The sequence below is a fragment of the Pleurodeles waltl genome, chromosome 4_2 (genome assembly GCF_031143425.1).
Source record: "Pleurodeles waltl isolate 20211129_DDA chromosome 4_2, aPleWal1.hap1.20221129, whole genome shotgun sequence".
Taxonomy (NCBI): domain Eukaryota; kingdom Metazoa; phylum Chordata; class Amphibia; order Caudata; family Salamandridae; genus Pleurodeles; species Pleurodeles waltl.
In genome coordinates, this window is record NC_090443.1 from 331,037,243 (window position 1) to 331,064,802 (window position 27,560).

At 47.8% G+C, this 27,560-nt stretch overlaps 1 protein-coding gene across 4 annotated transcripts in view; it reads left to right on the plus strand.

Annotated features, from left to right (window-relative positions):
• The window catches only part of PLA2G6 (phospholipase A2 group VI), a 317,414-nt gene that overhangs the window by 133,682 nt on the left and 156,172 nt on the right, over positions 1-27,560 (plus strand). For all 4 annotated transcript variants that reach the window (XM_069231334.1, XM_069231337.1, XM_069231335.1 and 1 more), the window contains exon 8: positions 6,217-6,325. In XM_069231334.1, the coding sequence (XP_069087435.1) occupies positions 6,217-6,325 (109 nt within the window). The remainder of the gene's footprint in view (positions 1-6,216; positions 6,326-27,560) is intronic.

Here is a 27,560-nt window from a genome sequence, read left to right on the forward strand (position 1 = left end):
AGAAAGACAGAGTGTGGGAGGTGCAGAATGGTGTAGTTGGGAGGGCGCAGAATAAAGTGGGGTCTAGGGTGGTGGTGCATGGGTTATTAGGGTATAGAGTAGAGTAGAGTGGAGGGGCTTAGAATGGCGGGGTGTAGAGTGAAAGGGCATAAAATGTGGTAGAGTGGCTCCAAGTGTCGGAGGGTGTCCTAGTGTGAAGCAGAATGATGTGGAGTGGAGGGGGCAGGAAGGCGTGGCATAGAGTGGAGTGGTGTAGATTAGCAGGGCATAGAGTGGAGAGGTATACAGTAGTGGGGCACAGTGGCGGGTGGGGAGTAGTGTGGAGTGATGTAGAGTGGAATGGTGTACTTGCAGTTTTACTGATAAAAATAGACAGCACACAAATAATAATGTGTGGAACTGCCATCACCAAGTGTATTGATTTGTTTTGATTGTATTAAAATATTTGTTTCCTCCACACTTCAGAGTCACAAAACGTGCTTCATTTGTACTTTTGTCATTCCTTTGTATTCTGAACTATTTGCACAATTCATTTATAGGTATTTAAATGTTGTAGTGTGCAAGAATACATAACTTCCTCCAGCCTTTTGTCTCACATGGATACCCTGCATGATTGTCAAATAGATCCTCTTTGAAGTCAGAGAAAGGAAAGCAAAAACCAAACCCCCTTGGAAGACAGAGCCTGACATTTGACCTCTGTGTTTGAAGGTACATCTAATGTGACACGAGAAGAGCAAAATTTAAAGGCCTGTTTACATAAAGTGAATTTGTTGAAGGATAAAGTAAACAAGGTATTCTCCATAGAATGGACTAATTCAAGATGGAAAGCCGTAAACAAATAAAGCCAGCAAATAGAAAGCAGGCAAATTTGAGTGACAAATCATAAAGCCAATGGCAAGCAATGGGTGGAATGCATTCCCAGGAAAGCTTTTTGAGTGTCCCAAAGTTGTCTTCAGCAAACCAGACAGCTGCGCTTTGTAGTAGTTTTCGACCTAAAAACAACTGTTCAGGCTACTGTCCCTATTCTCACAAACCCTTTACAATGACATATTGGTTTCTGTAGTGCTAACTCAGCTAGACTCCACACATTCAACTTATCCATATACAGCACCTTAATGTGGTAGCCGCAGATTCCTTACTGTAGAATTACCCCCAGTCGTCAGACTGGATCCATAATTTGTTTGTGAGCAGTACCCCTGCGCACCGGTAGGTGGGCGCTCCACGTGGCATTGTCTGCACCGGAAGTGACATGCGCAGTGCCTATATCGGCGCCACTCCAGTGCGCTGACATCATTTCTTTCCTTTCTGCGCCAGTCTGTGCAGCTCAGGAGAAGGACTAACCTCCGTCACTTTTTGATTTACCTTTTTTCAACCCCTTTCTCAAAGATTTTTGAAACATTGTCACCTAGTGTGTCGGGGATGTCTGCAAGGAATGCTTGTTTTAAACCATGTGCCTGTCACTGACAGATGTTGGTGACGGACCCACACCTAGTCTGCCTCCGGTGCCTCAAGTGCAACCACAATGCCAAGACCTCGGTTTTGTCGTGCCATTCACCCCAAGGCCTTGAGGGAGTTGCCCCTCAAGCTCCCTGCCTCTCAACGTTCAGTGCCATGGTGGTCTTGTTAGTGGTCAAGAGGAAGATTCCAGAATCAGCTGCGGAGCCACTCCAAGCGCTCTTCGTTGCACTCTAAGTCGTCCGGGCATTTGGGTGAGTCTCACAAGTGGAAAAAGAACAGGAAGTGAAAGAGGTATTTGACATTCAAGGCCTGGCTCTGCGGTTGGATCTGTACCTAGGCTGTCTTCGTACCTCTCTGAGTTTCCAGGAGCCAGAGCGACCCCGTCCAACTCTGTGAATTTTATGAGGCCATGCACCTCATATTTGGGTGTCCCATCCCTGTTGGTGCACACTTGAGTCCCCCAGGCTCGGGAGGGGCTTCTGCGTGCCGATGATACACAGGTTGTAGTGTCAATCACAAGTAACATTGAAGAGGCGGAACATCGTTTTAATAATTGCATGAGTTCAATAGTTAGCTGGATGAGTAGTCACTGCTTGAAGCTGAATTCCGAGAACACGGAGGTGCTTCTCTTTGTGAAGGACACCACCTTTTGGAACATTGCATGGTGGTCTCCAGCATTGGGCTCTCTCCATACGCCTGTGCCTGAAGTAAGGAATCTGGGGGTAATCTTTGATTTATAACTCTCTCTCACAGATCAGATCAACAAAATTACTTCATCTTGCTTTTACTTGTTAAGAAGACTTAAGAAAATGTGACCTTTCATATCTTTTGAGTTACAGAAGGTAGTCAGAGTCTCACTAGTCTTGTCAAGAACTTGACTACTGTAACACTCTTTATTTGGGCATCCAAAAAGGCCCCTTTTATAAGTTGCAGAGGCTGCAAAATGCAGCAGCAAGGCTTCTCAAATAAATTCTGAAATTCCACTCCGTCTCTAAAGCATTGGAAGATGCCATTGGACTGGAAACCACCCCAGATACTGTCTTGGTCATGCCTCCTACTATGGCAAACCTCATTTGCTATGGTGGCGAGGAGGGCGGCCAAGGTCCTGTTTTTTTAAACTGCCCTCCATGGCTGCAAGACAAATGTCTTGATGGAGGTACTTCTGCTGGAAGTCACCACTTTCAAACACCTTCTTCCGTTTAATGAAGCTCTCACAGACATCGTACTCTGGGCCTGAATACAGGTAAGACCAAGGCACACAGAGAGGTAAAAGTTCTTCGATGTTTCTGGGACGAAAGTAAAGCCCAAGTATTGTAAATCCAAAGGTGAAGAGTAAAGCGATGAATCCAAGTTGTTGATATGTTAGTCTTTATTCGCAGGTATAGGTTTGTGTCGTCTTACAGGAAACAGCCAACACGTGTTTCGTCACGCAAGTGACTTTATCAAGGCTGGGCCCGTCCGGCCAGGTGCAGAAGACAGCAGTGAGTTCAGAGAGTCAAAAAACACGATGGTCAGTCCCGGGTGGGACTGCCGCGGGTGTGCGGTGATCCCAGTAGTCAAAAGGCGAGGCGTGATGGACTGGACGCTACCTTACTGAATTTCAGGATCAATACTTCGGGCTTATCAGGGCCTCGTTAGCACCAGCCTTTTGACTACTGGGATCACCGCACACCCGCGGCAGTCCCACCCGGGACTGACCATCGTGTTTTTTGACTCTCTGAACTCACTGCTGTCTTCTGCACCTGGCCGGACGGGCCCAGCCTTGATAAAGTCACTTGCGTGACGAAACACGTGTTGGCTGTTTCCTGTAAGACGACACAAACCTATACCTGCGAATAAAGACTCTAACATATCAACAACTTGGATTCATCGCTTTACTCTTCACCTTTGGATTTACAATACTTGGGCTTTACTTTCGTCCCAGAAACATCGAAGAACTTTTACCTCTCTGTGTGCCTTGGTCTACCTGTATTCATTGTCATTGTGTACCCCGGTACACAACTCTTTGTGCCCACCAGGGTAGTGGGGCACCTGACCGAGTGGCACCTTCTTTCTCTTATCGGACTCACTGCGTTGCTCAAACAAGAACTGTAACGGAACGGAAGTGCGGCTTTCTTACCACGCACTACCCTTGTATTTTTTGTACTCTGGGCCTGATCCAAGCCCTGCACAGATGCTCCTGTAAATAGGACTATTGCCTGCCGCCATCGCCCCGGCCCAGGGGATCCCAGCTTCCTCACCCAGCAACCCACCTTGGAGAGCTTGGTGGTCCAAACCTTTTCTTCCAGAGTAAATCCCAGCCCATTCCCTAACAATCTAATGGACAGGAATTCTACCTTGTCTACACAGAAGAGATCCGGGTTGACAAACAACTATTTGTGGGGTATGTGGGAGCCCAGAAACTTTAGATGGTACAGAAACGAACAATCTCATGATGGATCATACTCTATAACACAATTTGCTACACATTTGCCAAGAAGCGATCCCCCTGAGGGCTTGCATGCTCATTCCACCAGAGCCAAAGCTGTGCCCACAACGTTAGCATGTGGAGTCGGTCCTGGACATCTGCCAGGCAGCAACGTGAGCAATTTTTGCATATTTATATTGTAGCCTTCCCAAGCACTGCTTTCTGGACATCGTGTCCTCAGGGACGGGCATTTTACCGTTCGGTCCTGCAGACCCACCTTCATGGAGTATTGCTTGGGTAGGTACGGAATCTGTGGCTATCCGGTGAGCAAGTTCTTTACCTTTGATAACGCCTTATCTGGTAGAGACTCTTTTTAGCCGCAGATTCCTTACTGACCAACCCATCCTCCCCACTCTGTGAGGTGATTTATATATTAGGGGCTATTACCCTTTCAGGGCCCTAGTTTTACATACCAGTGGGTCAGTACTCTTCAGGACTCCGTGTTCCCAGCTTAGAAAGTCGTGAAAAGTAACTGACATCAGCACGCTTTGATGGTGTCTATGTAGACACCTTGCATGTCTCTTCCAGGGTGGAAGATTCCACGCGAAGCTGAACGACGTCACCTACCGGCACGCAGGAGTACTGCTCATGAAAAATTGTCAGATCCACTCTTACTCCTTGGGATAATTCCAAGGTAAGAAAACTGCGGCTAGATAGTCTCTACCAGATAAGGGGTTACTAAAGCTAAGTAACGGTGTTTTTTGTGACAGGCTCCTGATTCCATAAAAAATGTTCTCTGCCAAGCATCACTGCTCATTACCATAAACATGGCTTAAATAATAAATAGTATAATGTATTTCAGGTGTCTCCAACCCGTTGATCACACTCTATCAGTATCTTCCAGACACTTTCAGAGTAGCTCACAGTCTTGAGTTCATTTTTCATTTCATTTTCAGAACGTCATAACATCTCTTTTAAAGTTAAGGGAAGGCTGTGTTTATTTTACATTATTTTCATCAGGCTGCAGATAGCATGGAATGATAATGAGCAGTGCTCAGTCATATTTATAACCCAGGGGCACAGAGGTGAACAACTGAAGCTCTGAGATATTTAACGCTTAATAGTATTGGAGCTGTGAAGAAAATTATATTTCTGAATGATTTTAAATAGGACAAAATTAAAATGAAACGTTACCTTAATGATTAAGCTAACTGTTCATTTTAATTTTCTCCCATGTCCAAGTTTAACAAACAGGCCTTTTGCGCCCAGTGGCCAGTAGACACTGTACCAGAAGTATAACTGTAAAATACAAGACTTTTTTTTAAATGAGAGAAATTTTATGTGCAGAAAAATGTTCCATATTATGAATATTTTTGTAAAACATTTTTCTGCATTTTAAATTTCTTCCATTTACAAAGCAATGATTGTATGTTTGTGTTATACATGTAACTGCCACATATTGCGAAAGGTATGTCCTGTGCAGCAAGTACATACGACACAGGCTCTCAGCCACCCATACAAATATATCCCATTCATATGCACATATGTTCATACATCTCCATAGACTATGCTCTCACTGACACACATGGCAGCCAGTGCTGTCATAGTTCCCCAAGTCAAAGTATTTTGTTTGACCCATAGTATCCGGCTGTTTGGACATCAGGCTTAAGTTTAAAAAAAAAAAGCGGACGTGGGTATGTCTGGTAACAATGCGCAAGTTGTTTAGCCTTCAGTAGCTCGCAATGATTTTGACTGGCTAGAAGTAGTTCTCCCTACAGCAAAGGTTGGAGACCCCTGGTGTAATTCTGTGTTGGAGACACAAGTGTGATAAAGGCATTACTTGACTTGATTGCTGTCTGTCTGACTCAGTGTGTTGGTTAGTCGGTGTGCAGGCATATACAGTAGTGGGGAGTTGGCTGTGTATTTCTGTGCATTGCTTAGTTGATGATATTGGTGGAGTGCAGATGTGTAGTACCATACTTTGCTCAGTTGCTAGTGGCAGGATGCTGATGTGCTCTAGTTTTGTGTATTTTATCAATTGGTGCTGGTGTCTGATAGACATTTTGCAAGGTTCAAGATTGCTGGTCATTGCTAAGAGGTGGTTGGAAATATACATGTGTTGAGATTTGTAGTGATGTTCTTTGGTAAATAGTGAACTGGTGTTGTACAGATGCTGCTTGGCATAATGTCTACCCTCTGAGCTCTCGAAGTGCTCTATGTCCTGCTGTAAGTGGTTCACATTTTGCAGAAAGTACACAACAGTTTGATCCCTGTCCCTCTGCCTTCAGATTAGAATTACCCTCTGCCACCTTGAGCCTCTTCCCTGACTCATTCTTTCTAAATTTTCGTAGCTGGACCACCTCGAACTCATCAAAGCGTTGATCGTTTTTGGGGCAAACTTGGAGACGCCCAATGAATTTGGGGAAACACCAGGACTGATCGCAGCACGGAGCAGCAAAGGTGTGTGTCGGGGTGACTATTTATACCCATGTTTTCTTGCCCACAGGCAATCCATAACCTGTGTATATAGGTGTCGCCGGTTAGCAACTGTATGGGAACCTGAACTAAAAGCTTTTGTCCAGTCAAGTTGCTGTGAAGTCATACTTTCCCTTTATTGCCAACACCCACATATAAGGACACAGTGCAAACCAACACACTGTAAATTATTTGTCACTGTGTACTTGCCTGGGTGTGTTGGGGGAAGGGAAAAGTATGACTTGGTGCGAATAGTTCCTAAACTCTGAATTACAGGGTGTGTGTGGATAGACATAAGATTTGTTGAAAACTATTTTCGCATATTTATTTCATAGCATGCATCACAAACAACTTGATGACGTAATAATTATATAGCCTTACAAAAAATGATTGTTTGTGAGCTTAAAGTATCAGTTCCTAGCTTATTTCAGATGAACAACAGAACACAGGAACGGAACTCAAAATTGAATAATAAAATTAGTTTCAAAACATGTTGCTTCCAAAGCCTTTTGTATGCTTCCATTTTAAAATAGCAATGAAACAAAATGTATTTCCATTGACAAACACACCTAGAAGTGAAAAGTACGTTGTCAGTTTAAGGCAGTCAAGAAGCTCCACAGCAACGAATGCAGCAGAGGGGCAGTTGTTTCTGTGTTAATTTGGAAAGGCACATGATGCACTTTATAACTCTGCTTCCATGCCATTGCCTCTGTTGGTGAGGATAAAGCGGTGTTTGGGATTTTTAGGAAGGTACCCTGATTGAGTCTGCCATTACAGGTCAGTAACATTTTCATCTCCATCATGGGACATTCCATTACTATTCAGGAATGCTGAATAGAAAAGCAGGCTGACCGTTTCCAAAGACGAACTGGACAGCTGTAAAAAAAAAAAAAAAGTACACACAGATATAGACAAAGATGGCATGATGGCATGAACGCCTGAAACAAAAATGTGTAGAGAAAGCTCAGTTTAATAGGAGCCAGACTTAGAGACAATATTTGGAAGCAAGAGTCTACATTTCAGACAGAAATTCACTTTGAAGCAGACCTTATGTTGTGCCATTTTACATTTCATTGCTGTAGCTAGTTTTCTGCTATTTAGGTTGGTATTGTAGTTTAGAGAAAAAACAACTATTTTGACGGTGTGCTCTTTTAAAATAAAATAAATATTTCAAGTGTACATTTGAGAACATTCTTACAGTGAAGCAGGGAACTCAATGTATTCTACTTTTGTGGAATATAACTGTGCTGTGGTACATCTTCATATTTTTCACCTCTTAGTGACATATGGGAAAACAAAGGACAGCCAAGGAGCCATTATCTAATTGTCATTGTTTCCTTTTACTATGTTAGTTTCTTGTGGTTCTGTCTAACAACCAGATGACTCTACCAGTTTAAATTAGAAAATATCATGCTTTGTCACAGAGGAGTAGACAACAAAATAAACAAGCAGCAGAGCATACCACACAATATACATTTATGAAGGCAAACAATAAGGAATTTGTAGCCTGCTTTTTCTCTTTGTTTGTGAAATGTTTAAGACTAATTGGACCATAGAGCTTATATATGAGTGACACCATAGTAGAATTAATTGGATATGATATAAGGGTTAAAGTACCCCCTGCCATACATTGTAAGGAAATTGCAAGTCACCGAGTTCCATAATGATATAGAGGAATGAGGCCAAAGGCCCAGTTCCTTTATAATATTATGGGACTCCAAGGTGACTTGCAGTATTCTTATCTTCATATATAATACATGGTCACACCATCACCTTTCCCACAAACCACTTAAAACCTTGGTGCGTAGCTCTTCTACATAAAAGAGCCAGTATGTTTGCAAACATGAAGAATAAAAACAAAGCCTCTAGTTCAAAATTAAACATCAAAAAATTGTTAGAGATGTGTGGCAAACAGATATTAGAAACAGTTCAACACAAGTCATTTGAAAAAAAAAAGCTGCAGTACCTCTGAATGTGTAGAAACATAAGAGTGTTTCTAGCTTTTCTCTAAGGAGTGCAAAACATAAACATATTCTCTCTGCTTGTCATGGTAAGCTATTAAAATAGAGGAGAAGAAAGAAAAGCAATGTTCAGTTTTCATTGTATAGCTGCTTCAGTTATGCTCCGTGGTCTGACCTGCCTCTCACCTTGACTGCTGGCTCTGGCAGCAGTCATTTTGACAACAGAACTCGACTGTAATAATTTATAATAGTAAAATTCTGACATCTATTCTTTATAATCGGCGACTGTTTGCGTCAGAAGTCACCAATTATAAATAAATAGGAGACTGCTGTTTATACAGGGATTACAAAATCTCATGTATTATACTGAATATTATTATTACCCTTGGGAATAGATATACCAGGAACCTCTTCAACAGCATTTTGCATCATGAGTAGTGTCTTCAAGTTCTGTCTGAGCTGCAGACCTTAGTCAGCTTCCAAAGACAAATGTGATTTTTATGTTCTGCCTTCCTTAAGATTATGGTGGTCATTATGACAATGGCGGTGACAGTTAAAGTGGCGGTAACACTGCCAACAGGCTGGTGGTAATTACCGCTAAATTATGACCATGGTGGTGATAAATCCCATAGACAGCCAATGTACCGCACCAACCGCTAGGGTGTAAACACCTCTGACCACAGCGGCAGCCATCAACAGCCAGGCAGAAGACAAGGTACCGCCCACCATATTATGACATAGCAAACCGCCACGATTTCCGGTGTGGTACCAACTCCATCAAAAGCCTGGCGGAAACAGAACACAGAAGACGACAGACTCACTGTCAAAGACACAGAGAACATCAGCGCCGCCATGAAACCGGAGCTTCAAGTCTTCCTGATGCTCATTTATGCCATGCTCCACCTGGAACACCGACGACGACAATGAGTACAGCCGCCTAGCACACGAGGGAGGGAGGGAGGGAGGAAAAAAAGAGTGACACACACCATACACACAACCAGCTGCAGAGGAAAACCAATCTCACAGGACACACATCATAATAATGCAAGGACAACATTTACCCAGAACTGATAGTGTAATTTGATGCCAACAGCCACCGTATTATCCATATGACAAGAGATATTTGAGTCACTGTTCAGAAAGGGCCAATTGCCAGTTCAAAGTACAAAAGGCCCACACGGCTACAGGGCACAGTCCAAGGCCCAACTTGTTTCCTGATGAAATCCGCACACACTGTGCAGGGGCATCATGTTGGGAATGGCCTGGCACCTCAGGGGGAAGGTGGGTTGGGGGCACCTCAGCTGAAGTGGGGAACTTGCCCCACTGGTTCTGGATGGGGCTCCATGCCCATTTCTCTGTACTGGGGAGTGCAAGGTCACAGTCTTTGAGTTGAGGAACTTGCCCACTGGTTCTGGTGGGGGCTCCTTGTACAACAGTTCCTGCAGGGTGGCCTACACACCCTCTGCTGGAGGTGAGGGCTGCTGTGTCCCAGCTGGAGATGAGGGCTCCTTGCCCACTGCTGTTGGAGGGGAACCTCTGCCAGCCTCTGCTGGAGGTGAGGGCACCTTGCCCACTGCTGTTGGAGGGGAAACCCTGTCAGCCTCTGCTGAAGGTGAGGGCTCCTTTCCCACTGCTGTTGGAGGGGGCCTCTTGCCTCTTTGAGTTGGTCGAGTGGGATCCTTCCCTCTCTTGGGTGGTGGAGTGGGATCCTTCCCTCTCTTGGGTGGTGGAGTGGGATCCTTCCCTCTCTTGGGTGGTGGAGTGGGATCCTTTCCTCTCTTGGGTGGTGGTGTGGGATCCTTCCCTTTTTGCCTCCACGACTAGGAGGTGCCTCCACTGTCCCTGTGGACCGTTTGGCTGAGGTGCTGGGCTGGGTCGTTGTGACCCTGCTCTTACAGGCAGTACGGGAGGTGGAGGGTGGGGGCAGAGATCAAGTTGGGCAAGGAAAACCTTCTTAGGGATGGTGAGGCGGGATGAGGGATGGGAGTGGAGGTTGAGGGACTGGTTGTTGGTGGTGTATGTCTGCTGGACTTGGGTGGAGGTGCAGGAGCAGTTTGCTGATGTGAGGTGGATGGCTGTTGGGAGTCTGAGTCTGTATGTTTGTGTCTCTTGGGGGGGGCAGACAGGGTGGGAGAGGATACAGGGGACGCATGGATGGAGGTTGTGAAGGTGTCTGCAAGTGAGGTGTGTGTGCTGCTTGGTGTGGTGATGGTGGCTGTTGATGCAGTGCATGCAGGTGTGATTGTGAATGTGACAGTGAGAGAGGCGGGTAGGTGGAGGACGAGGGGGGGCAGTGGAGGCAATGGGTGTTGTGTGTGCAACTGTCTGTTGTTTGTGTGAGTGCTTGTGGCCTGAAATGTGCTGCCTGTGCCACTCTTGTGTGATGTTTTGTATGCATGCTTGTCTGTATGTGTGCATGGGATAGGTTGGGGTTGGGGAGATTGGGACTGGGAAATGGTAGTGGGACGGTAGGAACGGTGACAATGGCTGCCATCAGAGAGGAACGATCTCTGCTGGGCCGCCAATCCATTGTGAATGCGCTCCAGGAATCTATTGCATTGCTGCATCTGGGATGCCAGCCCTTGGATGGCATTCACAATGGTTCACTGCCCTACAGAGATGGATCTCAGGAGGTCAATAGCCTCCTCACTGAGGGCAGCAGTGCTGACTGGGGGAGGGCCTGAGGTGCCTGGGGCGAAGAAGATGCCCACCCTCCTCGGTAAGCGGGCACAGGCACCTCAGTGAGGGGCTACTGAGAGGGCAGTGCTAGTAAGGGGATGGCAGCTGTACCTGCAGCTAGGGTGGTCCCAGAGGTGTCCGCCACCACGAGGGAGCTTCCATCGGAGGAGGAATCAGAGTCTATGTTGTTACCTCCTGTCTCCGCCGTGGTGCTCCCCTCACCCTCTGTCGCACTGGTTCCCTCAGCGTCGGTGGACTCTGCCTCGTGGGTCATTAGGGATGCAGCTCCCTCTGTCGCCGGTGCGCCTGCTCCTGCGCCAGATGATGCTAATGCACACATGAACAGGATGACAGAAGGAAAAAAGGGGGGAAGAGAAACGGAGCACTGGGTCAATTACAGCACCAACGCCACAGGTGGCACACACATTACCGTCACACACACAGGGATCAGGATTGAGCACCATGCATCGCACTGGCATTCCATTGGCTAGGTACCACAGCGAGATGTGTGCCAACCCCCACCAACTGCACCCCTCCTGGGAGTCACTAAGCCCTGTCTGACATGGAATACAACCTAGCTAGGTTACCAGATTTTGCAATACAGCCATTACCCTTGAGCTGGATCACGCTGCAATGTCTGACCTGGCATTAAGGGTCACCCACTAACTGACACCCACCACCAGGATCCCATGCCACCTACCAATTATAATTGTAATGCCCCCTGTTCTCACCCCCTTGTGGCTGCTGTGATGCCCTCAAGCGCCCATCCAGCTCTGGGTAGGCCGCTGCCAGTATGCGGGCCATCAGGGGGTCAGGTTCCGACAGACACCCGCCCTTGTTGGGAGGCCATCCTCAGCACGGCCTCCGTGGTCTTCCGGGCCCAGCGTCCCAGGTCCTCCCACCTTTTCCTACAGTGGGTGCTCCGCCTGCTGTAGATCCCTAGGGTCCGCACGTCCTTGGCGATGGCTCGCCACAATTTCTTCTTCTGATGGGCGCTGACCTGCAGAGGAAACAGACTGGAGGACACCATTACACATACAACGCAGCCTGTCACACACATGGTGCAAGAATCTAATTTCCATCTACATTGGCACACACATCATCCAGCGCCCACCATGTACACTACCACCAGACATACCCCCCCCCCCCCCTCCCCCCAAAGACACGATGCTTGCACACACATCTCCATGGAACCTTGTCACATGCATCGTACCTAAGGTGTACTCACCTGTTGGTCTGGAGGCCCATATAGCTGTTCATACTGGGGTAGGACCCCATCTACCAAGCGCTCCAACTCCTCTGAAGTGAAGGCAGGGCCCCTTTCCCTGGTCACACGGGCCATGGCAGGATCCAGACACAGGTCACAGCAGCACACGCAGTGTGGGTGTTGTCCTTTGGAAAGTCAGGAATCAAGTGAGGATTTAGATAGAAAATGGCGGTCACGTCCGCCGCGGTGTACACCGTCACTGACGCCGATGATCGCCATTAGCCACTGTACCCCATAGAGTCCCATGTTAGCCAATGAGGAATTGCATGACAGTGCAAGACCGCCTTCCGCCATGACGCCCAACGTCAGTGGAGTTACCGCACTTCCAGCTGTCCCTAGATACGGGATAGGCGGTCACCATTTCATGGTGGTGGATTACATTCAGATAATCCATAACTGCGTCATTGCTACAATTTGCACATACATTGACATTCCCATTGTCCCAGTTAGAATGAGGAGGCAGAGGATGAAGATATGGACAACAGAACAACAGTTATACATCAATACTTCCAATGACACACAGGTGAGACAGTGGAACTGACCATTCCTATGATTATTGTTGTTTTCTGTGTGGCTGTTGCAGGATGGCATTCACTTCCTTTGCATCTCTACTTACTGTCACCTATGGCTTCTCATTTTGCAGATGTTGGTTATATCACAACTGTGCACTGATGTGATGACTACAGACAGCTACAGGTCATTAATTGTATGCTATCACAGTTTTCAGATCATTTGCACATGACGTTACTGTTTCCATAAATGCACATTTTCATCACATGAAACACTGTCATTCAAGTTATGTTCAAGGGTGTTTGTTGTAGTGCAAATACTTGACGGAAATGTGCAATGGAATGGGGGGAGGGCTGAGGAAAGTCCAGGGTATTGTTCCAGTTTGTTTGTAGCACAGGTCCTCTGTCCAAGGGGCCATAGGAAGGGGAGCAAAGGCAGTTCAAAGTGGACAAGGTGGGACACAAAGGGGACATTCAGGAGGGTCTCATTTCCTGGCAGTGGTCTTGGTCTTGGCAAGTGTCTCTGGCTTCTGTCTGGGTCGCAGGGAACGTTTGTGGGGTGTTTAACCTTCTGAAGGGGGGAGGGGTGCGGGTGGCCTGTGGGTCCTGTGGCAGGGCCTCCTGCCTACTAGCTGCAGCAGAAGTGGTGGGCTGGTCAGTAGACTGGCTAGTGGTAGGGGCCCGCTAGTGTGCTGTCCATTCCCTCATGATGTTGGCCATATCTGTCAGCACCCCTGCTTCGGGGACCAAGGTGGTGTTGAGGGCCTGCAAATCCTCCATGATCTCCTGTTGGTGTTCCTCCTGCAGCCGCTTGTTCTCCTGCATGTTGGTGAGAATCTGGCCCATCTTGTCCTGGGATTGTTGTTAAGCTCTCAGGACATTAGTGAGTGCCTCCTGGAGAGTCAGTTCCCTGGGCCTGTCCTCCCCCTGGTGCACAGCGGTCCTCCCAGTGTCCCTGTGCCTGTGTCCCCTGAACTGGGTGCCCACTGCCACTGACCCCAGGTCCCTGATTGTCTTGGGTGTCAGGTGTGGACTGGGGGGTCCCTGTACAGGTGGGCGCACTGCTGATTGACGTGTCCTGGGGACAGAGGTCTGGGGACGTTGGGTGGGTGCTGTGGTGTTGGATACTAATGGGGGGGGACTCTGTGCTGGACTGTGAGTGGGCTTTGGTGGCCGACTGACCAGTGGTCCCTGATGGGCCATGTAGTTCATCCAGATCCTGAAGTTCAGAGTTACTGTCATCACTGGGGGCATCTTCTGTTGGGTGACTGGATGGTTGTGGCACCGCTGAGATTGGCTGGGGCACCTGGGGGGGGTGTAAGTGAAGTATTATGCTTCATGACTGTGACATATTGTACATCCCTAGCTTCCCCTCTATTGTTGCCGTTGCCCTGCAACTTTTGTTTATGTATGGTGATGTATTGTGGGATTGTTAGTTCTCCATGCTATGCATGCTTTGGTGATGGGTGTACATGCAGGGCTTGGCATTGAAGTTAGTCAGATGTGTAGGTGCAGTGTGTGGGATGGAGTGGAGTGATGATAGTGAGGGTGAGGGGGTGTGATGGCATGCAGGTATGGGGGTGGTGATGAGTAGTAAATATTGACTCACCAGTGTCCAGTCCTCTGGCTACTCCAGTGAGTCCATCAGGATGCAGGATTGCCAAGACTTGTCCCCCCGTGCTGTGAGCTGTGGGGGAGAAGGTGGGGGTCCACAGCCAGTCCTCTGGATGGCAAGCTGGTGCCTTGCTGCCATGGAACGTACCTTCCCCTGTAGGTCGTTCCACCTCTTCCTGATGTCATTCCTTGTTCTTGGATTCTGTCCGACAGCATTCACCCTGTCCACGATTCTCCGCAATAGTTCTATCTTCCTGGCAATGGATATTTGCTGTACCTGTGCTCCAAACAGCTGTGGCTCTACTCTGACTATTTCCTCTACTATGACCCGCAACTCCTCATCAGTGAAACAGGGGTGCCTTAGTAGGGACATGGGTGTTGTGTGGTGTGTGTTGTGCAGAGGGTGTTGAGTGATGTGGGGTGCGTGATGGATGGATGGGTGTTTGTGGTGTGTGTGTGTAGTTGTCAGTGGTCTTCGTGTTAGTCTTGTGGCATTTACTGGTGTTTGTATAGGGGAGTGTGTAATGTGGGTGTGTGTTTCATAGTGCTATGAGTAGGTGTGTGTATCAGTGTCAGGTGTGTGATTTTCGTTTAGGCCCATGTTATGTTGTTTTGATTTGTGGTGGCCATTCTGAGCGAGCCAGTGGGTACCACCAATAGTTTACCACCATTGAATGTCCACCGTGGTGATTCGTGGGTCATAATGTGGTAGTAGGCGTTTTGTTGGCGTAACGGTATGGGTATTCGTACCGACACTTTACCACTCACCTTTGGGCTTGCAGATTTGTGTATGTGGCAGTATTCTGTCGGTTTTGTGTGTGTGTATGTGTCATAATATGGCAAACTGATATTCGCCACCGTAGAGGTATGTTGGCGGCTGTCACTGATGCGGTAAGCGGCAGGAGGGCCTATATGTCTAAAAACTGTTATGCCAGTTCATCTTACAGGCCAAAGACTTAAATTCATATTGACAAGATTATTTTAAAATGCTCAGCTAAGATGTCATTGTCAGGAGAATTCATGTTGTGCAGACAAAAGAGATTGGCAACAACCACCAAGGACATGGGTTTACCTTTAGAGGAAGAAGATATTTAGGCAGAGGAAGCTCAAGGACAACAATAAACATATTCAAACCTTAAGGAAATTGGTGCAGAATTGCTCCCTGATTCATCTTAAAGACTCCTAAGAAATAAAATGCGAGTCCACAGCACCAAAAATTAAGGGGTCTCCGGAGCTGTCCAAAAGATGGCAACCATTTGAGCACAAGTTCATTGACCTTGAATTAAAAAAGCGAGACAAAAAATCGGAATACTGAGGTTATCTGCTTTAAAAGACAAAACATAGTTAACTGGGCAATTACATCTAGGGAAGATCAGGGGACATTAAAATCTTTGAAGGAGAAAAAGGTAATTAACTGTCAGGAAGTTCCGAAAAAAGAACTTACCCCCAAAATAGAGAATTTGATGTAAAAGAAAAAATCATTTGAAGAAGCTCTGGCTTACCCCAAAACCACAATCCAAAAAGGGAGCACACTGTCTTACATTTCAGCTCGAATAGCCCCAAAGCATCATGGTAAATACAGTCATTAAAATTAATTAGAATAATATTTCAAAAGTCTTTCATCGTAAATGGGTGCAGCCAGTGCTGTAACATTGTAACAAATTGTTCATCATATGTTGGTGTGGCAAAAAGCCGAATCTCCGAACACTTGTTTCTGGCTTTCGGCTGTCATCAGCAGAGAGCAGAGTGTGGCAGACGGGGTTGCTTGAAATGCCGCCTAAACGTATTCTCAGGTTTTTGTACCACTCAGTAGGCGCGCCGGTGCTTCCTCGGAGCTCGTCAGCTCAAAGGCTCACGGGAGCCGTTAAATACATAATCCAAAAAGGGAGCACACTGTCTTACATTTCAGCTCAAATAGCCCCAAAGCATCATGGTAAAAGCAGTCATTAAAATGAATTAGAATAATATTTCAAAAGTCTTTCACCGTAAATGGGTGCAGCCAATGCTGTAACATTGTAACAAATTGTTCACCATGTGTTGGTGCGGCAAAAAACCGTATCTCCGGACACGTGTTTCTGGCTTTTGGCCGTCATCAGCGGAGAGCAGAGTGTGGCGGACGGGGTTGCTTGAAATGCCGCCTACCCCAAAACCAATAGGTTTTGAAAGAACCTAGTTAAGATTCAGGCAAGTAAAACAAATAAGACCCCTGTCTAAAGGGGAAGTTGAGGAGCAACAGGAGGGCATACAAACTTAGATCTTTGAGGAACAGTATCATCATACCTCAGATTGTGAGGAAGAAAAACGCATGTATTATAGGAAGGAGAAGAGGAAATTTTGAGATGAACTCACCCTACAAAACTATTCCCACCAGAAAATATCACTGTATATTACAGTGTTGTAAACAAGCAGCAGATGCTTTTAGGTTTCAGATGGAAGTTGATCAAGAAAAGTCCTTTTTTTTTTTTTTTAATTAACTCTTAGGTCCAGTGTTAACAAAAACATCTTTACTTGTGTTTGAAGACAAAAGTAATCTTCATGGAAATAGACGTGCACCCCTGCCCCGAGGGCCCAACTGTACTGATTTCTGAATCCCTAATTCAGATTTTTATTGTCATAGGCAAACATGAAACATATATGTGCACCATCATATAGGCCTATCTCACAGATTGTGTTTGTGTTGGACCTGGATGGGCGCCCAAAGTGCTACCCATATAATGATGGAAGGCTACTGCTTTCACAGGAGTTAATAAGCACTAGTGCCATGGTGGCAGCATATTGTTTAGTGATCATTCGACGTGAACAGATACTTTTTAACCGGTGTCATTGAAGAGAGAACTACAGGTTCACTTATTAAAATTCCGTTGCTCTGTGCTTAACTCATCCTTGGCCATCATCAAATTGGTGTGAAGTGCTGCGCAGTGCATAGGTGGTGTAACAGCTTTAGGTATATGTGTGCCTGGGAAGGGTACAATACAGGGATAATAAAGTACTGAGCAGTGCGTGCATGGAGACTGCATGTGCTGGATATATATGTGGCTGTGAATGGTGCAGTACCTGAAGGATATAGCGCTGTGCAGTGGGTGCAGGATAAATGCATAAGCTTGGGTGTATATTTACCTGTGAGTGGTACAATACATGAAAGATGCAGTGCTTGCATATTAAGTGTGTACACTAAATACATGTCTGCCTATGAGTGGTTCAATACATGAAGAGTACAGTGCCGGTCAGTGGGTGCATGTCAAATGCAAGTGCTTGATGTATGTGTGCCTATGAGTTGTACAGTACGTGGGGGATACTGATCTATACAATTTGTGTATGCTGTTTACATACACTGGGTGTATGTGTTCCTGTGAATAGTAGAATACATGGAGGGCTCTGGGTTCCATTTTTAGAGACCCAGGCCTCTATGGTGAAACATGGAGAGAAGGTAGAGAGATTCCCCCCCCCCTCCCTTCCCTCCCAAGACAGATTTGTGTACTGCTGCATTCCTCTAAGCTGAGTGGGGCACACACTAGGGAGGAGAGAACCAGGCCTCACCTGTAAACTTCAAAGGGTGCTTTTTGTTTCAGTGACCGGTCACAAGGAAGAGGCCTTGGCACATCTCAGGAAGGAAATGGAGCTGATAAGAGAATGATGAAGAGTAAGGCTGGGGGCCATGGGCTAACCACTGGCTGACAGCCAGGTGTAACCTCTAGTCACTCCTTTGGCCTGTGTTGTGGGGCTATCAGCTTTGGAGGCACTCATGCTGTGATGGACTGCTCTTCATGAGGAAGAGGGAACAGAATCGTGGATACTTCAAAAGAAGCAGAACCCCACATATCATCAAACTTCAAAGACTCAGACCCTAAATCACATTTGTGTCTGGAAATGGACTACTATAAGAAAGGGAGTTTGAGACCCCACAAATTGTCATCTGCTAAGCAGCCAAACAGGTTTTGTGAGGAGGAGAACCACTGCAAGACTTCTGCCTGTGACGAGTACTGGGGGCCACGGTCTGCTAGTCTACCTTCTGGATAACGGTTCATCACCTGGGGACTCCTAGACCGCCTTCCTTGGAGCCTGGAGCACTAGCACCTTCCTGCCTTTTTTTGTAATTATTTTTATTTGTATTTATGATAAAGAAAGAACAATTGGGGCATGGCAGTATACATGAAGCAATGCAGGTAGATATCAGATACATACATCTCCTTTTTTAACAATGATAACCCCAAGTACCATAACTGGGAATAAAGGAAGTCCATGGGTTGTACCCTTCTGATCAAAATATCGTTAGTGACGGACATGTAGTTAGGACTTTTTCATATATCTTATTGTGCCTAAGGATTGTCCCGCCAAACATGCAAGGGGAAAACAAAACGTAACTAAAACACTAAACTGTCGCAGTTGGCAGTAACCTCATCAGCTATGACAATTCCCTGAGGTATAACGGGACCTGTGGAGCAGCTGGGGCGGAGTCAGTGTAAGGCTAGTAGTATTGGGGAGCAGCCAGGCGCGGGAAGGGAGATGCAGGAGTCCCCTGCAAGCGGGTCACTCCTAGGTATGGTATGGTGGAGAGGAGGTGGTTAAGTGCATTCATCAGGGAGTGTGCAGCGTCTGGGCCGGAGCCATTGCTGCAGGAGCAGAGGGGGGCCAGCCTGTGGCTGTTCCATTTTGGGGAAGAGGGTTCAGTTTGTCCAAAAGCTTCAGCATGCAAGTGTCCCATAACGTGGCTACCTCACCTCCTACCTGAAGCCTACGATCATGTATAGGAGTGTTAGCCTGTGCTGAGGCCCAGCGGGCAGTCACTCAGAGCCAACAACCAATCACAGGTGGTTAAGGGGCCTTCCAGGCCACGGCTATTAAACATTTAAATAATATTAATGCGAGGTCTGGAATTTTAAGTAGTGCTTAGTTTGTTTAGTTCTTTTTGTGACCCATAGGAGGCAGAGGAGTGGTTCTTGGAGGAGCGGAGTGTCCGTTATCTCGGAGAAATGTTTCAGTACTTGGCACCAAGTAGCTTGCAGCAGCAGGCACTCCCATGTAATGTGAATAAAGGTGGCATCCCCATGGCCGCATCTGGGGCAGTGACAATGTCCCTAGGAATATTTTGTGTACATGGTGTGGCATAAGGTAAGTTTCGTGCGTGTATTTAAACTGGAAATTTCAAGTGTGCATTGCATGAGACATGTTTTACCCGTTCCAGGGCCATAGACCATTGCTTATCCATCAAGACTATACCTAGACAGTCATCCCACCTGGTTTTACTGCACGGTTGAGGTGGGCCATTCTCTTCCAGCAGGGCCATGTGAAGCATTGAAACTGCTCTCTTGCCTAAGCCATGTGTTAGTACATAGTGCAATCCTCTTTGGGCCAGTGGTTTAATCGGGCCAGATTTCCAGACCTGCCGAATAACTGTTTTGATGGTGTTGTGTGCAAAGAAGTGCCTTGTCCCCAGGTTGTACAATTCTGTTAGTTCTTGAAAGGAGAATAGAGTGCCATCCCTATATAGGTCCCCCATTGGGGTGAGCCCCTCCTCCCTCCATGGGGTGTAGTTATGTATGTGTCGAAGTAGTCCTAGTTGGGGGGCTCTCCACAGGGGAAGTTGCGGAGAATATGGGATCAGTGCCTTTCTGGGTTGGATGAATCGATTACAAACCAGTTTTTCGCAATGTGCATAAGCTTGCAGAGAGCCCCAGGAGGAGAATCCGACGAAAAAAGAAATTCCAGTATATCTCTGTATCCAAGGTCCACCAATACCATGACACCCGCTATTGTGTTATCCCCAGCTATCCAGCGCATTGGCCATTGTAGCTGGGTCGCTGCAAAATAACGCTCCATATCAGGGACCGCCAGTCCACCATCAATCAGTGGGCTCTGGAGATAGAAACTCTTTCGCCCTGTTCCTCATATGAACTCAGCCTCTAGGTTCCGTATAGTCTGGAAGAAAGACTTAGTGGGTATTATAGGTAACACCACAAAGAAGTATGGAAGCCTTAGAAGGACTAGCATCTTGGCTATTGACGCCTGTCCCATGGGTGAAAGGGGAAGGCATGTCCAAAAATGGTAATGACTGTTGGATTGAGGTTAAGGCTCTCCTATGGTTGCTGTCAAATAGGTTAGTATCTGTGTGGTAGATATTGACGCCAAGGTAGCGGAAGGTCTCAAAGGACCATGGGAGATGTCCTCTGCCGTGATCCACTCAGTGCGTCGATTCCTGTGCACGAAGGGGAAAGACATAAGACTTGCCCCAGTCATTTCACTTTTAGGCTGGCTATTTCTCTGAAATGATCCAGTAGGTCGTAAAGGGCCAGAAGAGTGTTTTTAACCTCCCGTAGATAGACCAGCACATCATTCACATATAGCGATGTTATGTGCCAGACTGGTCCTACCTGGACACCCCAATTGGGTTCCCTGCTGCGCAGCTGGCCCACTAGGGGCTCAATTGCCAGAACAAAGAGTACTGGTGAGACGGAACATCCTTGACACCCCTCCTTTGGTTGATAAATGGACAGGAGATTTGGATGTCAGTACAAACTCGCGCCAAAAAAAAATTGGGGCCCATCCTGATTTACTCTAGAACCTACATCAAATATGACCAACTTAATGTGTCAAATGCTTTTTCAAAGTCTAGGAAGACCGCCAGAGGTCGACCGGCCTCCACAGATACTAGGTCAATGATGTGACACAGGTGTCTCTGTGGCACAAAACCGCATTAATCGCACACGTGTGCCGAGCATTGGGAGCCGTCTATTAGCCAGGATCTTGACAGCAGCTTGTAATCAATATTCAACACTAATAATGGACGGTAGGAGCTCACCTCGAGGGGATCTCTACCAGGTTTAGGTAATAACACTGTAAGTGCTTCGCGTATTCAACTGGGAACCCGTCTGTGGCCAGTGTTTTACTACGGGCCATCTGGTGGATGGCCGTACGGATCTCATCTATTTGCATAGGTTGCGCCAGGCCTAGCAGCTGGCACGGGGTCTATTGAGGAAGAGTGAGGTCCTGCAGGAAAGCCTGTGTACGTGACAGGGAGGGCTCGGGTGGGGAGGAGTATAGTTTTCATTAATTGCTGCCCAAGTGTTTATCACCTGGGCCCTGTCGTCACATATCGCCCCTATGATAGATCTGGGTATTTCTGAATGTAATAGCCATCAATCAATCAATCAAAAAAGTTATTAAGCGTGCTTGTCACGGGGGGGGCATTTTACTGCTCAAAAAGCCATGTCAAAAAGTTTCTGCTGAAGCTTGTCTGTGGTACCAGCGTAGAGGGTGTTTCCGTAGTCTAATATGCTGCTGATGAGTGCATGGGTGACGGTTTTTCTGGTTTCTATGGGAATCCATTTGAAGGTCTTCCGTAGCATGCGAAGGGTGTTGAAACAGGAGGATGATAAGGTGTTGATTTGCTGGGCCATGGAGAGAGATGAGTCCAAGATGATGCTGAGGTTGCGTGCGTGGGTGGAGGGTGTTGGGGGTGGTCCGAGGGCGATGGGCCACCAGGAGTCATCCCATACTGTCTTGTTGGGACCGAAGATGATGATTTCTGAATTGTTGGAGTTGAGTTTGAGGTGGCTTGCAGTCACCCATTTGGCAGTGTCGAGGAGTCCGGCGTGGAGGTTTGTCTTGGCAGTGGAAGGGTTCCTGGTGAGGGAGATGACAAGCTGGGTGTCGTCTGCATACGAGATGATTGTGATTCCATTGGGCGGAGGGTGTTGGCGAGTGGGGCCATGTAAATGTTGAACAGGGTAGGTTGCTGGGGACTGGAAGGGAGGGAGGCGGATTTTCTGGGTTCCTTCGGCGAGGAAGGAGGTGAGCCAGTCTAGGGCCTTGTGCCGGGTTTCTGCATTGAAAAGGCATGCGCAGAGGGTTTGGTGGCAAACAGTGTCGAAGGCTGAGGAGAGGTCCAGGAGGATGAGTGCGACAGTCTCGCCCTTGTCGACTCTTGTCCTGATGTCATCAGTGCAGGCGATGAGGGCAGTCTCAGTGCTGTGGTTCTTGCGAAATCCAGACTGGGAGGTGTTGAGTGTATTGTTTTCCTCTAGGAAGTGAGACAGTTGGGCGTTCACTATCTTCTCACCGACCTTGGCGGGGAAGGGGAGAAGAGAGATTGGGTGGTAGTTGGTGAGGTCTTCTGGGTCTGCTTTGGGTTTTTTGAGGAGTGCGGTGACTTCGACGTGCTTCCAGGTGTCTGGGAAGGTAGCGGCGTCAAAGGAGCTGTTGATTACGGTGCAGAGCTGGGGAGCGATGATTGGGCTGGCCTTGTTGAAGATGTGGTGGGGGAAGGGGTCTGTAGGGGACCCTGAGTGGATGGAGTTCATGGTGTTTTTCGGTTTCTCCGTCGTTGGTAGGAGTCCAGGTGTGAAGTTGGTTGGGGTGGGGGGGGGGGGTGTTGTGTTGTTGGTCATGTCAGTGGTGGTGATGGTGGGTGCGGGTGGTGTGAAACTGTTGTGTATGTCAAAGATTTTGAGGTGGAAGTAGTTGGAGAGGGAGTTGCAGAGTTTTTGTGTGTGAGGGAGTCGATGGCGCAGGATTTGGGTTTGGTGAGCTCTTTGATGATGGTGAAGAGTTCCTTGCTGTTATGTGAGTTACTATCTATGCGTTCTTTGTAGTAAGTCCGTTTGGTGGTCCGGATGAGTTGGTGGTGTTTGCGTATGGTAGTTTTGAGGGTGGAGAAGTTGTTCATGGAGGGCTCTTGGTGCCATGCTTTCTCAGTTTTGCGGCATTCACGCTTGGAGGCTTGGAGTTCAGTGGTGAACCAGAGGTCGGTCTTGATGTTGCGGATGTTGTTGTTACTTTTCAGTGGGGCGATGGAGTCCCCGCAGGTAGTTAGCCAGTGTGTGAGGTTGTGAGCAGCGATGTTGGGGTCGTTGGCGAAGGGGGGGTGGAGTTTGTGTGAGCTTGGTGTTCTATGGGGATCTTGTCCCACATTCGGTAGGGTGTGGTGTGTTGTCGGTGGTGGGTGGGGGGTTTCGTGAAGGAGAAGTGGGCACAGTGGTGGTCCGTCCAGTGGAGTTCAGTGGTGTGTGTGAATGTGATGTGGTTGCTGGAGGTGAAATTTGTGTCCAGCGTGTGTCTTGCTGAGTGAGTGAGTGAGTGGGTGCGGTGACCAGTTGTTTTGAGTCCTAGGTTCGTGAGGTTGTCTAGCAGGGTTGTGGAGTTGTGGTCGTGGGTGTTTTCCAGGTGAAAGTTGAGGTCACCAAGGAGAATCTAGTCTGTGGAGGTGAGGGCGTGGGAGCTGATGGTATCAGCAGTGGCGTCACAGAAAGGGAGGTGGGGGCCTGGTGGGCGGTAAATGAGGTTCCTCTGAGGGTGGTGTTGGCGTTTATGTCAATTAGGAAGTGTAGGTGTTCTGCGTTGTCTAGGGTGTTGAAGGTGTTGGTGGTGATCTTGATGGTGCTTTTGTGTATGATGGCGATGCCTCCTCCTGGTTTGTTTATGCGATCTCTGCGAGAGATTTTGTAGCCTTCTGGGATGGCTATGGCTATGTCGGGTTCTGATGAGGGGTTCATCCAAGTTTCTGCGAGGAAGGCGATGTCAGGTGAGTATGTTGTGATCAAGTCCGAGAGCTCGATGGCGTGTTTGTGGACGGAGCGGGTGTTTAGGAGTATGCAGTCAAGGTGGTTGCGGGGGCTGTTGTAGTTGTGTTTCAAAAAGCCAGGGCACTCGTATGATCAATAGAGAAAGAGTAGTGAGAATCACGTGACAGGGGCAAAACACTATTATCCCCGAGTCTTCGTGAGGGAGTACTCATAAGTCAGCAAGTATGGATCCAAAATCTTTTATGGTGCGATCTGGAGGTATAAGGTATAGAAGAGACACAGAGTAAGGTCTCTGGAGTGTGTGTGAAACTCCTCGGCATGACAAAGACTCGGGGATAATAGTGTTTTGCCCCGTCACGTGATTCTCACTACTCTTTCTCTATTGATCGTACATTATCTTGAAGAGATTTTACTTCATTAGGATAAGCCATTTATTCATGTTAACACCTTACTTATACTTTGCCCTGAGGAAGTCAATCAGATTAATTTCTCGGAGACGAAACACGTGTTGGCTGTTGGATGTTGTGATGACTACAAATGGAATCTTTCTGATGTGATGAACATGTATGAAAACCTCGCACAAGAATAAAGACACTGAACTTTAACTCTGTTTGGATTATATATTGATTCTCTGAAGACCAAGAACCTAACTGCACAGACTCTTATCTTATTTCATACGAGTGCCCTGGCTTTTTGAATCAGTGAGATTTTTCCTATTGGAGAAACACTGGAGGTGCTGGGAGGACCCTCCGTTCGGGAGCACCGTATTTACTATCTATTGTTAAGAAATGTTTTGGTGATATTCAGTTAGCGCCTATCCCTATAATTTTCCCCCCTTTTCTTGACAGCTGTTGTAGTTGTGGTGTGTGTTGGTGGTGTTGTGGTGCGTGTTAGTGATGTTGTGTGTGTCATTGTTGTTGTGGTGCGTGTTGGTGCTGTTGGTGTTTTTGTGAGTGCAGGAAAAACGGCATGAGTGGCATGTGAAAGGTCCGGGTGTGTGCTTGGGGTTGCCCTTTGTGCAGGTGGGGTGCTGGCCTGGGTTGAGGGCATGGAGTTCTGTGGAGGAGTAGTGCTGCTTTGGGGGGTCGGAGAGGCGTGGACCAGGGGCACGAGTGCTGGGCGCAGTCCAGGCACGGACAGGCTTGCCTCTGGTGCGCCTCTGGCATGCCAGCGGCCGCACAGCGGCTGCCATTAAGAAGGGGAGGTGGGAGGGAGGAGCAGCTGGGAGGCAGGAGGTGGTGGCCAATGGGGGCGCAAGGGGGGCGGGGACGCAGTGGCAGGGACGGGGAAAACCAGCAAGAGCCGGAAAGAGAACTGGGCAGCAAACACAGCGGCAAAAACGAAGTGGGGCAGAAAAAGGGCACAAATAAAGGTAAAAACACAGCAGAGAACGAAAATGTATATGAAAAAAACGAAATACAATACAACTGTAGAACACGCTAGATACTCCTACCACTGGCACCGGGGATTAGGTGGCAAGGGCAGCAAAGGCGGGGTCAGGGGCACGAGGGCAGAATGGGGGATCTGCTCGTCGTGAAGAATCGTGCCTGGCCTAAGGGCAGGTCAGGGTTCACTCTTTGAGCCGCGCAGTGACCGCCATTAAGAAGGAGAGGTGGGAGGGAGGAGCAGCTGGGAGGCGGGAGGTGGTGGCCAATGGGGGCGCGAGGGGACGCAGCGGCAGGGACGGGGGAAACCGGCAAGAGGCGGAAAGAGAACTGGCCAGCAAACAGAGCGTCAAAAAACGAAGTGGGGCAGAAAAAGAGCACAAATACAGTTAAAAACACAGCAGAGAACGAAATTCGATATGAAAAAAACAAAATACAATACAATTGTAGAACACGCTAGCTACTCCTGGCACTGGGGATGAGTTGGCAAGGGCAGCAAAGGCAGGGTCAGGGACACGAGGGCAGAATGGGGGATCTGCTCTTCGTGAACAGTCATGCCTGGCCTAAGGACAGGTCAGGGGTCACTCCTGACATTAGCCATGCTTATGTGCGTCCCGGTTGGTCACCGTCCATATGTTGCCGGGTTAGATATGCCTTATAATCTGTCGCAGAGGCATTGTGGTGCCTCACGTGGTGTCATTAGTTAAACAGGAGGGGGCTTGCGACAGAGGTTGTGTTCGCCTCCTTCTCAAGGTTGCAGGAATGATTCTCAATAGTCAATCCACTGTGTGTAAGAAAGGATTTAACTAGCCAGGTCGTAGCAATACACTGACCTCTCATGACCACTTTCATGGCATCCCATTCAGCCCCGTGATTACCCACAGACGCCGTTTTGTCGATGAAGTTTGCAGAGAAATGTGTACCTACCATCATTTTGTATACCGTGTCCTATAAGGCTTCTGCTCTGAGTCTCCACGCCGAGACGGGTGCTCTCTCCCGTCCCCTTTGAAACTTGAGCTTGAGAGGGTTGTGGTCAGACAGGGTCCTGCCTAGGTATTCAGAGCTCCAACTAAGGGGCAGGCAATCTGTAGTGCAAAAGAGGTAATCTAATCGTGTGGATTTGGTGTCCTGGTGCGTAATAGGAATATTCCCTGTCCCTTGGATGACCTAGGCAGCAACAATCATGTTGGTCAGATGATTTTGTCCAAAGTTGGAAATGTTTGGTAGCTTGTATGCCAGGGGTATTCTGGAGTGGGGGAACCGAGCGGTCTAGATCTGTTTCTTGTATGCAATTGAAGTCCCCTCCTCAGAGTCTGGGTGCCTGAGGGTCATGTAACAAAGTCAGGGAAAGTGTGTTTAGGAATGTGCCTTGAGCCATATTGGGGCGTAAATCGAGGTGATCGTGAAGAGATGACCATCTAGGGCACGCTCTAGGAGCACATATCGATGTTCCTTATCCACTTGGACTTCATGTTTACTGAAAGGGGCTGAGTATCCCGCCCCATATATCTGCTCACACCATTGTCTATTCAGTTTGAGCAGTTCCCCGGTTGTGAGGTGCCTCTCCTGAAGACATGCAAATTGTATCTGTCTGTGCCTAAGATATGCACATTCCTTGTGTCTTTTGACAGGAGTACCCATGCCACAGATGTTCCATGTTTGGGCTGGGTAAATAATGGCCATGGTAATGACATGCAATCTCTAAAGTGTCTCCATTTTCCACAGCCCGCCCAATCCCACCCACCCCCCTAGGGTGTCTGATATCAATGTCACCAGCCAAACAGTTCAAAACAACAGTATAAATATGCGTAAGAACCCCCCATCACAGGCCTGAGCACCTTCCGGTGTCATGCCACAACTCCCCAAGCAATTCAGCTGGTATGCAAAGGGTGCTTAGTGTTGAACAAGGTCCATGCATTGGAGATATATCTCGGGGGCAGTAATCAGTTCTTTTTAGAAAGAGTTTATTAGTGTAGGCCCAAATAGAGGAATCAATGAAGTGATCCGGAGCATACAGTAAATGTATATTCCCGGGGCGAGCAGCCATCAGCGTGAACGTCCGATACGCAGAGGAGGCCACGGTGGCAAGCAAGTTCAGGGCGGCCACCCACGCGGTCAGAGGTCGTCGGCCAAGCGTGGAGTGAGTGCCGACCCGCTGGATGTGAGGCCCAGGAGAAGGTCGAGCTCTTTGCATCTGAGCCAGAGTCTGAATGGCGACTCTCTTGCACAGTGGAGAAAGGGGTTCAACGTCAGTTGTTCTGTTTGGAGCAAGGCCTTAGCTTGTTCA